General features: G+C 40.5%; 1 protein-coding gene across 1 annotated transcript in view; it reads left to right on the top strand.

Moving 5' to 3' along the window:
• The window catches only part of cad (carbamoyl-phosphate synthetase 2, aspartate transcarbamylase, and dihydroorotase), a 47,359-nt gene that overhangs the window by 8,130 nt on the left and 27,645 nt on the right, over positions 1–11,584 (top strand). The window contains exons 7-23 of the mRNA XM_015372828.1: positions 136–321; positions 400–509; positions 677–819; positions 943–1,074; positions 1,184–1,417; positions 3,410–3,631; positions 3,703–3,891; positions 3,993–4,117; positions 6,469–6,602; positions 6,828–6,940; positions 9,298–9,462; positions 9,536–9,621; positions 9,702–9,948; positions 10,034–10,132; positions 10,213–10,437; positions 10,515–10,697; positions 10,799–11,017. Of these exons, the coding sequence (XP_015228314.1) occupies positions 136–321; positions 400–509; positions 677–819; positions 943–1,074; positions 1,184–1,417; positions 3,410–3,631; positions 3,703–3,891; positions 3,993–4,117; positions 6,469–6,602; positions 6,828–6,940; positions 9,298–9,462; positions 9,536–9,621; positions 9,702–9,948; positions 10,034–10,132; positions 10,213–10,437; positions 10,515–10,697; positions 10,799–11,017 (2,812 nt within the window). The remainder of the gene's footprint in view (positions 1–135; positions 322–399; positions 510–676; positions 820–942; positions 1,075–1,183; positions 1,418–3,409; positions 3,632–3,702; positions 3,892–3,992; positions 4,118–6,468; positions 6,603–6,827; positions 6,941–9,297; positions 9,463–9,535; positions 9,622–9,701; positions 9,949–10,033; positions 10,133–10,212; positions 10,438–10,514; positions 10,698–10,798; positions 11,018–11,584) is intronic.

The following is an 11,584-nucleotide window of genomic DNA, read 5'->3' as shown; positions in this document are numbered from 1 at the left end:
CATTTAATTATTTATTTAATGCTGTATTTATTTATTTAATTTTGGCACTTTTTATCCTCCATATGCTCAAAGCCATAGATGCATCTAATACTAATGATTCTATGAATAATTATTCCTTATCGTTTTATAATTCAGGTACGGTAACCGTGGCCACAACCAGCCGTGCATCCATAACGGAACGGATCGCTGCTTCATCACCAGTCAGAACCACGGATTCGCCGTCGACCCGCACACCCTGCCGAGCGACTGGGACGTTCTGTTCACCAACGCCAACGACCACACCAGCGAGGGCATTGTGCACAACACCAAACCTTTGTTCAGGTAAACGTTTGAGACTTGGACTCGTCTGAAGTTTGACAGGAGGGAGTCGACCTGAATAACGTGGCTCTAATCCTCCAGCGTTCAGTTCCACCCTGAGCACATGGCGGGCCCCACAGACCTGGTCGGCTTGTTTGATGTTTTTCTCGACACGGTCAAGGACTACAAAGAGAGCAACAGGACGAAAACCGGTAATTATATTTCCTCCCACTGTGATGCATTTTAAAGGCCAATCCATGCAACATTAAACAGATAAAGGCGGCTTTAATAACTGAAATGGTCTGTCCAGTATCTTACAGAATGACCTGTTATTGTTAAAGGGATTAATGTTGTTTTTTTTTCTTTTCTTTTTCTCCAGTAAAGCAGCGTTTGATGGACCATCTCACATACCCCTTTTCTCCAAAGACAGAGGAGGTCGTCAGACCCAAGAAAGTCCTTATTCTGGGCTCTGGAGGGCTCTCCATTGGCCAAGCTGGAGAGTTTGACTACTCTGGATCCCAGGTATAAGACAAGAAAACTGCTCCCCCTCTAAAATTAAAAAATGACTTTCAAGATTTGATTTAAAATCTTTTTATTATGCCTATTTTGTATTTATATACATCCTTAATATTCTTTGCTTTCCAGGCTATAAAGGCTCTGAAGGAAGAAAACGTCCAGACTGTGTTGATCAACCCCAATATTGCCACTGTCCAAACATCCAAAGGTCTCGCTGATAAGGTCTACTTTCTACCAATTACTCCAGATTATGTCACTCAGGTTGGTATTCTCCTCATTGTTTGTTCCTTGATTAGCAAAAAAAAAAAAAAGCATCAGATTTAAGTAAGAAGACTGGTGTTAAAGTATTTATCCTAATTTGTTTAACCAGGTGATCAGAAATGAGCGCCCAGACGGAGTTCTGCTGACGTTCGGCGGTCAGACGGCTCTGAACTGTGGCGTGGAGCTGACCAAGCTGGGCATCTTGGAGAAGTACAAGGTGCGTGTCCTGGGAACGCCGGTCGCCTCCATCGAGATGACAGAGGACAGGAAGATCTTTGTGGAGAAAATGGAGGAGATCAATGAGCATGTAGCTCCCAGCGAGGCGGCTCTTTCGGTGGAGCAGGTGAGGAGAAATTCAGTGTACCTCCACATCCTGGAGAAGTATCAGTGGATTGAAAATTAAAGACTTTTCCCCTTCTGGGCTAATGTGGGGAAGAAACACTGAAAATAAAATTTTCCTTTTGTCTAAAAGTTGTATCCATCCTTTCACTTGTTTATCAGTCCATCCAACCATCAGATTTTCATATCTATGTACACTTTGCTAAGTTATCCACCTCTTGACTAATTCATCCATCCATTTGTCAATTTTTCAACCATCCATCCGTTCCTTTTAAGGGCCTTCATAAATAGACTGTTTTTTGTTGAAATAAGCTATGGGGGGAATTTTGTCACATTATTGTTGCAGATAAAAAATAGGGATGCACGATATTGGGATTTTGGCCGATATCCGATATGCCGATATTTTAAAACTCATGTAGCCGATAACTGATATCGAAACCGATGTTAAAGCTGGACAAAAATAAGTAGTCATTGAAAATAGCAGTTTTGTTATCCATTTCTGACACTTTGAAAAATAATAAACTCAAATATATTTTCATATGCTGATATCAAATTGATTTTTAAAAACGCGGTATCGATCTATTTTACTTTCAAAATCTCGTGAAATTTCATCGTTCTGTTACAAACTCTCGTGATATTTTGCAAATTCTTGTGAGATTTTGTTAGTAAAATAAATCGATACCTCGTCAATATATCAACATATAAAAATATGGCAAAATTTCGTGAATTTTCGGGGGATTTCGTAGCATAACGATGACATATAGCAATATTTCATTAGTAAAAGAGATTGATATGGTGTTTTTAAATGGCAATATATCAGCATATGAAGATATTGTGATATTTTAATGCATCAATATTTTTTCCCTCGTTTTTAGAAGTTTTTAAGTCTGTAAAAAAGTTTTTGAGGCAGAAGAAGTAGTATTTTTTATTTATTTATTATTTAGACTTTAGAAACTCAGAAGCTGATCAAATATCGGGTTAAATATCGGTGGGGTGGCCGATGTCCGATATTCAGTTTTAAGGCCGATACCGATAGGGGGCCGATTATATCGTGCATCCCTAATAAAAACCCTTTTTTTGGGATGGAAATAAAAAAGAACACATTTTGTAAATCCATCCATCTTCAACTTAATGAATGAAAAATTCACATTTGAATTGAGAAAGCTTCCTTCAGAGGTGGCGAAACATCTTCAAATCTTGGAAATCAAGTCCAGTGGATATTTTTTTTAACTTTTACGAAATAACTATAACCTGGATGACTGAGAATCTTCATCAGCATCTTCAACTTATCTAACAGGGTAACGGTGAGGCTGAGTCTCCAGCAATCTGTGTGAAAGGCAGAGTCCACCCTGCAAAGGTCGCATGTCTGTTGCAGAGCACATTTTGCAAAATAAAAACAAATAAATCCAGAAATGAAAAGAAAAGGTTTTGAGAGTAACTTTGCTGTTGTTTCAAGTTTTATTTAAAAAAATAATTCAAAATTTACTTACAATTTTCAAATTTCAGTTTTTGCAGGTTTAACAGATCACATTTTCACCTGAAGCCCTGTACAAACGAATCCGCAGAAGTGAAGAGAACATGATCAGGAAAACGGAAATTAAGAAGAATGCAATTTATATAATTAAAGAAATATGAAAAAATAAAATTGAAAACATAAAAGCTGTTTTTTGTGAATATTTTTGAAACAGAATTTGAACCGAGAAATTGAAAAGAAAAAATATGAATTATAAAATCTGTAAAAAAGAAAAATACACTCTGAGAAAATACAGTTAAAAGTAAAATTAAACTTTGATAACATAAAAAAAACTGCCAACAGGATTGCCTTTTTTATTTACATGTTTCTTGCAGCAATAATTGAATAAAAACACTATAAAAGCCAATTTTATGTTTTATTTCTTTACCTTTCCTCTAAACTGGCTTAAAAAGACTGAAATCTGTACAAACTTAAACATAATCGACATGTCATATGACGGATTCTTTTTTTTTTTTTTTTTAGGCGGTTGCTGCTGCTGAGCGTCTAGGATACCCCGTCCTGGTCCGTTCTGCGTTCGCTCTGGGCGGACTGGGCTCCGGTTTTGCCAACAACAGAGAGGAACTCGTCTCCCTGGTAACGTCAGCCTTCGCTCACACCTCTCAGGTCCTAGTAGACAAATCCCTCAAAGGTTGGAAGGAGATCGAATACGAGGTGGTCCGAGACGCTTATGACAACTGCATCACCGTGAGTAATGGACAGGCGCACACTTAAACACCTAATTTGGAGAAACCTGTTTAAATTTGCCTTCCTGCTAGGTGTGCAACATGGAGAACATCGACCCTCTGGGCATCCATACAGGGGAGTCCATCGTTGTGGCTCCCAGTCAGACACTAAATGACTACGAGTACAACATGCTGAGAAACACCGCCATTAAGGTGATCCGGCACCTCGGCATTGTTGGAGAGTGTAACATCCAGTATGCTTTGAATCCTGAATCTGATCAGGTACGCTTAACAGGTCCAAAAGCTTCTTTTTTTTCTGGTTTTTATAAGATGTAGAATTAAGCCTGCTTGCTTTGTTGTGATCCTGAATGCTCTCTCTGCAGTACTACATCATAGAAGTGAACGCTCGGCTGTCACGGAGCTCCGCTCTGGCCAGTAAAGCCACTGGATACCCTTTGGCATACGTGGCGGCTAAACTGGGCCTGGGAATCCCGCTCCCACAACTTAAGTAAATGTTTTTCCTGATTTCAGACCAAAGAAGTCGTCTAACTTTACCTGCTGCTCCTTGTTTTCTTCTTTTTTTTATATACTTTTTTATTGAGCATCAGAGATCAGTTATATCATTTCAATTACAAGGAGGCGTTATAGTCGTATTTATATTTTAACCCCCCATCCTAAGAACGTGTTGGGCACCAATCTAGTAGGAATAGATAATTGAAGGTAATACAGAAATAAACAAGAACAGTGGGGGGGAAAAAAAAGGATTAATAATACCGTATTTTCTGCACTATAAGGCGCACCGGATTATAAGGCGCATACAATAGACGCTACAGTAGAGGCTGGGGGTTACTTTATGCATCAATTAGATGGAGCTGAGCTAAAGGGGAATGTCAACAAAACAGTCAGGTCAGTTTAACTTTATTAATAGATTACAAACCAGCTTAGTTTAAGGTATAACATGTAGTGCAATGTTAATACACCCCACATAGTGGGGGGGAACTTTTCCTCCATTCAATATTAATAATAATAATAATCACAATATAGAAACACTCGAAATAGTGCAAAGCGATAACAATATATCAATAACTCAACGTTGCTCAAACGTTAATATCACACAACACACAAAATAAACACGTAAAGCTCACTTCACTAAGTTATTCCTCATCCACGAATCCCTGGAATTCTTCTTCGGTGTCCGAATTAAACAGGTGGGCGAATACGGGATCCAACATGCCCGGCTCCGTCTCTTCGAAGTCGTCATTGATCGAGTCGGTGTCGCTACTGCTGCCTAGCAGTTCAGTGACAATTCCTTCCTTTCTGAAATCTCGCACCACAGTTGAGACTGATATATCAGCCCATGCATTTACGATCCACTGGCAGATGGTGGCATATGTCGTCCGGCGCTGTCTATGTGTGTTCGCCTTCTGTCATCCACTGTTCCCACTTGCTGCTGCTCTATACCCAAGTTCTTCTGCGTGACTGATCGCCTTGAGTTTAAACTCTGCGTCACATGCGTGTCTCTTAATAGGAGCCGTTTTGGGGTCTTTACATGAAAAACAAATGGAAATGAAATATATATACTGGTATATATCCAGCATGCACTGCGCGCAGAAGAAAATGGAGTCGGCGGCTGCTTACCGTAGTTGCCATATATAAGGCGCACCGTCTAATAAGGCGCATTGTTGGCTTTTGAGATAATTAGAGTTTTTTAGGTGTGCCTTATAGTGCGGAAAATACGGTAAATAAAATAAAAGGTTTTACATGCATATATATATCAAAATATATACATATGTATGAGCGTGCATAACAAAAAGAGCTTATATCTTTGCTCACTAACACTGATGTTGTGAAATACAGAAGACATGGTACACATTGGTTCAATCATAATCACAAACGAAGGATGACTGCCAGGGGATCATTAAGTCGGCAAAGTTTTAAGTTTACCTAAATGCGTCAATATTGGACCCCAGACAGAGAAAAATGTGTCCCTGGACCCCCTTAGAGTATATTTTATTTTCTCTAATTGTATAAAGCAGCGGTCCCCAACCTTTTTTGCGCCACGGACCAGTTATATGTCTGACAATATTTTCACGGACCGGCCTTTAAAGTGTGTGGGGGGTAAATATGATTAAATAAATGATTCGACTGGCATAAAATCAAATAAAAACAGCATAAAAATAAAACTGACCATTATGTTGAATTAGTGGGAGCCCTGAGCTTGTTTCTCCAAAACAAGCCGGTCCCATCTAGGCGTAACTGGATACAATGACACGATGTGTGCTCCTGATGTCCAGTCTGCTCCGTAGCTTTGTTTTGGTCGCTCTAACCGCAGAAAATAGGATGCGGGTTAGGGTTATAGATGGGATACGTCTTGATCTGAATTAACCTGTGTCAAGAAGCACAGATGCGCCGACTGATGTAATTGGGAGAGAATACAGCAAATTTTTTTATATTTTTCAAAATAAAACATCACTCAGACTCTGATCGTCGATAAATTATATATATATTTTTTTCTGTGCGGCCCGGAACCAAATGACCGACGGACCGGTACCGGTCCGCGGCCCGGTGGTTGGGGACCGCTGGTATAAAGTATGTCAGGTCACTAAAACAAAATGACAACATGGGTGGATTTCTTGATTTCCAATGCTATAAAATTGTGCAGAATGTGCAAGCAGCGTTGTGAAAGCAATTGTTTCTATGGCCTTCCCTTAATGTTATCTCACTACAATCTGTGGCACTAAATATGGCCATAACTAAAGTTAGGCTGAAGATTAGTGTTCAATGCTTCTGACAGTGTTTTAAAGATGGTAGACCCTAGTTTTATTCTTTTTAATTAACATTTTGTTCACCATCTTCTAGAAATTCCGTCACCAACTCAACCACAGCAAACTTTGAGCCCAGTTTGGATTACTGTGTGGTGAAGGTGCCTCGCTGGGATCTCAGCAAGTTCCTGAGAGTTTCTACTAAGATTGGCAGCTCAATGAAGAGCGTTGGTAAGAAAAGAGAGGGCGTTTTCTTTAATAATTCTACCTGTAAACTACATTTTATAAGGACGTCTTCATTAGTTGCTCCTTTTATATATTTTTACCTTTTGAAAGACAAAAAAGAAACTAAAACTAGAAATATGTGAGTTCTTTATTCTTGAAATGTTTAAGCCTCATTAGCAACAGGACATTTTTGTTTCGTAGTTTTGTTTTAAAAAAGTATTTTCTCCACAGGGGAGGTGATGGCCATCGGCCGCAGCTTTGAGGAGGCCTTTCAGAAAGCTCTCAGGATGGTGGATGAGAACTGCGTGGGCTTTGACCACACCATCAAACCCGTCTCTGAGAAGGTTTGCGGACGCACTCTGCTTCACTTTGATTTATTGAATCTTTGCTGTATAAAACAGTCCGAGGGTTGAGATAGTTTGTAAATTTTTCATTAGTAAGCAGCAGCTCTAGCTTTACCGCGAAATCCCACATCCTCCATCTCTCCTCCGTCCCGCTGCGCTCCAGACCGCCTGCGCAAAGCAAAGCCTACAGCCTCCGCTGTTCCTCCCGTCTTGCTCTGCTCCGACTTCTTCTTAGCTCGAGGAGAGCATGCGCGATATTATGAAATTCATTGGAGCAAAAAATGCGGAAATTAATGCTTAATTTAATAACGCATTAAAAAAAATCCCCATCAGAATCCAGCATATGTTCAGTTTCTGCCCAAATATTTTCTTTTTGTTGTGGATTTTTGTAACAGGGATAACTAGGATCATACAAAACTGCTTTTTATGAACTATGTTTGTTCATAAAACTCAGCATCTCTTCATCCATTCCTGCAATAACAGGACTGGATTCGAATGTACTTTCAAGCCCTTCGGTATAAAATAAATATTGTGATGGAGATGAGAAATCTGCTTCCTCGTTGGTGAATAACCAATAGTTTGGATCCAATCATTTAAATAAATGGTGTTATTTTTTTATAATAAGAATTATGCTCTAATTTGTAGTTACCGTTATCTGTCATTACTAAGGGTGTGCAAATTAATCGTCATGACGATGCATCGCGATTCTAATTTTTGTGATCTACTGCATCGATTCTTGAAGGCAAGAATCGATTATAAAAAATTTAAAAAACATGAACAAATAAAATATATGAATGGTTGGCGCACATCAGCCAAATCAAGTGGAATACAACTTCCAGTCCAGCAGATTTCGCTGCAGATGTGTTGACTCCCTCTGCCTTGTGTCACAAGCATTTCCGGCCGCGGGATACTGAGACGAGTCATTCGTAAACAAAATATGGAGGAGACAGAGAAAATTCGCCCCGCTTGGATGCATTTTGGCTTTAAAAACAAAGATGGTAAAAATGAAATTGATATGATGCACGTAATTTGAAAAAAAGGACCACTGAGGCCATGTAAACGGCTCTGACATACAGTTAATTGTCCTGGAAATTCTGCAAATTTAAAAAATGTAAACCTTTGGTTGAAGCTGAACGTTTTTTTACAGTGTTGATCTAAATTGGATCTTANAAAGTACTCCAGAGTGTTGTTCAGCATGGGGGTGAGTAGAAAATGAAGGCTAATCATGTTTTGGGTGTACTATTCCTTTAAGACTAAGTGGAAGAAAAAATGAGTTTTAACTTAATTTAATCCCTGTTCTATTACTATCATGATTGTTTGCAGCACTGTGTTATCTTCCCAAAGAATAACGAAATGTTCAACAAACTGTTAACAAGAGAACAAAGAAATTAATATTTTGAGGATCTGTGAGGTAAACTCAGACTTGCACAGTTTTAGTGCATTTCACCTTCAGCTGAGATGGGATAATCCTTTCTTATAAGGTTGGGCTCAAATTTTAGTTTGAAATCCCTATAGCTATAGTTAAAAATGATTTCTCACCAGGTTTTTTTTTATACAATTTTTTATTTATTTTATAAATAGCTTCATATTGTTATTTTTCTTAATCTGATACTCAGTTAATTTATAGTTAAACTTAACACCAAAATTGACTATTTGACAAAATTATAATAAGTTCAACCATAAAATAAAACAACTTCAGACTTTAGCACCACAACCCACCTCTTCAGTTCAGGTGTAGCTGTTAATTGGTGTTAATGGCAAACTGAAGGCCAGGCTGGAGGAACATGGGTAACCTTTCAGTCTGATCTCATAAATTCCAGCTTTTCTTACCGGCTGCCTCTCCGCCCGTCTACAGATTCATCCAGATCTGCACAAGTCCAACGGGATCTCTGATCATAAGAGTCCCAAACTTTTGTCCTCTCTGTCTGGCTTTCTCCTCTGCTCCTTCCTCCATTGTCCGTCCCTCTTATAGGTCCGTGTGAAACAGTGCACTTTTTTTCCCCCTCTTTTCTCATTTGATTTCACATTAATAAAGTATGTTTTGACAAAGTGTAAGCAGGCTACATACAGTTTATTGTCCTGGAAATTCTGCAAATTTAAAAAATGTAAACCTTTGGTTGAAGCTGAACGTTTTTTTACAGTGTTGATCTAAATTGGATCTTAATCATGTCCATCTCATGATATTTGTTTTTTCTACAAACTGAAACTTGTACATAAAGTGATTTACTCTGAAATTATTTTCCCAACCCTTTTAAAATGACCAAGATACAGGATTTAGGGTATCGTGCTCTGGGTTGTGTCCAGATCTTTCCCTGCACTTGTTTTGGTTTAACCTTCTTCCCCTCTCCTCCATGCAGGAGCTGCAGACTCCCACCGATAAGCGTATCTTTGTTTTGGCGTCTGCGTTCAAAGCCGGATACTCTGTGGACCAGCTGTACGAGCTCACAAAGATCGACCGCTGGTTCCTGCACAAAATGAAAAACATCGCTGACCACGAGCGGCTGCTGGAGAACTACAGCCAGGTGAGCTGTTAGGATGACGTAAGCTGAGTTTAAATACTGTTTGCATTCTGAATGTTTCTCTAAATCAATCCAGGATGAGAGCACCATACCTATAGATGTGATGCGTAAAGCAAAGCAGCTGGGCTTCTCAGACAAGCAGATAGCTCTGGCTATACAGAGGTGGGTAGAAATCAAAGCTTGGACACAATTGGATCATTATTCTGCCATTTTTTCCTGAAGTCTGTGTTGATTTCTCACAGTACCGAGCTGGCAGTCAGAAAGCTGCGTCACGATTACTCCATCCTGCCTGTGGTGAAGCAGATAGACACGGTGGCGGCAGAGTGGCCAGCCCACACCAACTATCTGTACCTGACCTACCACGGCACAGAGAACGACCTGAGCTTCAGCGAGCAGCACGTCATGGTCATCGGCTCAGGCGTGTACCGCATCGGCAGCAGTGTGGAGTTCGACTGGTGTGCGGTTGGATGCATCACGGAGCTGCGGAAGGTAGAGGATGATAAAGATCCTGCCTGGCGTTTAAATCTGCTTCTCTGCATCATATGTAAATAATTTGCTGTACAATTGATTACAGATGGGTTATAAGACCATCATGGTGAACTACAACCCTGAGACCGTCAGTACGGACTATGACATGTGTGACCGCCTCTACTTCGACGAGATCTCCTTTGAGGTATGTCGCATGTAGAAGCTTTGGGTCCAACTGTACAAGTTTTTTGTTTGTTTTGAAATTAATAAATAAAGTTGTTTTAGGTGGTGATGGACATCTATGAGTGCGAGAACCCAGAGGGGGTGATCCTCTCCATGGGAGGCCAGCTGCCCAACAACATCGCCATGTCGCTGCACCGCCAGCAGTGCCGCATCCTGGGAACGTCGCCCGAGTTCATCGACAGCGCAGAGAACAGGTTCAAGTTCTCCAGAATGCTGGACACCATCGGGATCAGCCAGCCGCAGTGGAAGGAGCTTTCAGACACCGAGGTATCAGGCGTCTGAAAGGAGACGGGCTCTTTCTCAAAGCATTGCTCGGTTTTCACTTTATCGTTCTCCTCCAACAGTCTGCTGTGAAGTTTTGCGAGACGGTCGGATATCCCTGCCTGGTCCGTCCCTCCTACGTTCTCAGCGGAGCGGCCATGAACGTCGCTTACGGCGACAGCGACCTTGAGAAATACCTAAGCAGCGCTGTAGCCGTGTCCAAAGAACATCCTGTTGTCATTTCTAAATTCATACAAGAAGCAAAGGTGGGTTAAGGCATTAATTACCCATCACAACAGCTACTTGGCGTTAATCACAGTAAACTTAAAATAAAGCTTTAAAATCCTTTTTCTTTTCTCTCTAACAGGAGATCGATGTGGATGCGGTGGCCTGTGACGGGGTGGTGATGGCCATAGCGATTTCTGAGCACGTGGAGAACGCTGGCGTCCACTCCGGTGATGCCACCCTGGTGACCCCTCCTCAGGATCTCAATCAGAAAACTATTGAAAGGATCATGATGATAGTTCACTCCATCGGCCAGGAGCTGCAGGTCACAGGACCCTTTAACCTGCAGCTGATTGCCAAGGTCAGACTGAGTTCACCTAAATAATGAAATGTCTGAGTAAAGCTAAATTATCTATAGCATGGTTGATATTTCTGAAGAAGATGCAATTCTAGATTAACACAAAAAAGCTGATTATTTTTGAAGCTGAAGGACAAATTAGATTTCTATGGGATGATCACGAGTCTGGGTTCCTACAGTCGGACGATTATTCCTCTCCTCTGGGCTACGGCTATATTAGCTTATGTGCGGGTGCAGGTACCGTGGCCCTTCAGGTCAGCGAAGTGATTCCACATTTAGGTCCTGAATTTCACAAACCAAACAAGAAAAGCAAGGAATCAGACAGAAATAAAGTCCCAGTGGTTTTCAGCATAAATCAACCCGCCAACCTACGCCATCTTAACTACCAAACACAAAAGGTTCTTGAAAGTTTCTCCAAAGAAAAAGAAAAAGGATAATTAAGCCCACGAATAGTTTTGCCCTGCAACTCCCAGAAAGAGCGGGAATCCAATTTCCTTTCTTTGGAAGGCTGTTTCTGCTGCTGAAACTTTTCAATGCAGCTGCAACTAACGTTTGTTTTGCAAATCTTAA

This window comes from Cyprinodon variegatus, unplaced genomic scaffold (genome assembly GCF_000732505.1).
Source record: "Cyprinodon variegatus isolate N-32 unplaced genomic scaffold, C_variegatus-1.0 Scaffold76, whole genome shotgun sequence".
In the NCBI taxonomy this organism is placed as follows: domain Eukaryota; kingdom Metazoa; phylum Chordata; class Actinopteri; order Cyprinodontiformes; family Cyprinodontidae; genus Cyprinodon; species Cyprinodon variegatus.
Note: the sequence above shows the minus strand (reverse complement) of the source record. Positions and strands in the feature narration are given on the sequence as shown.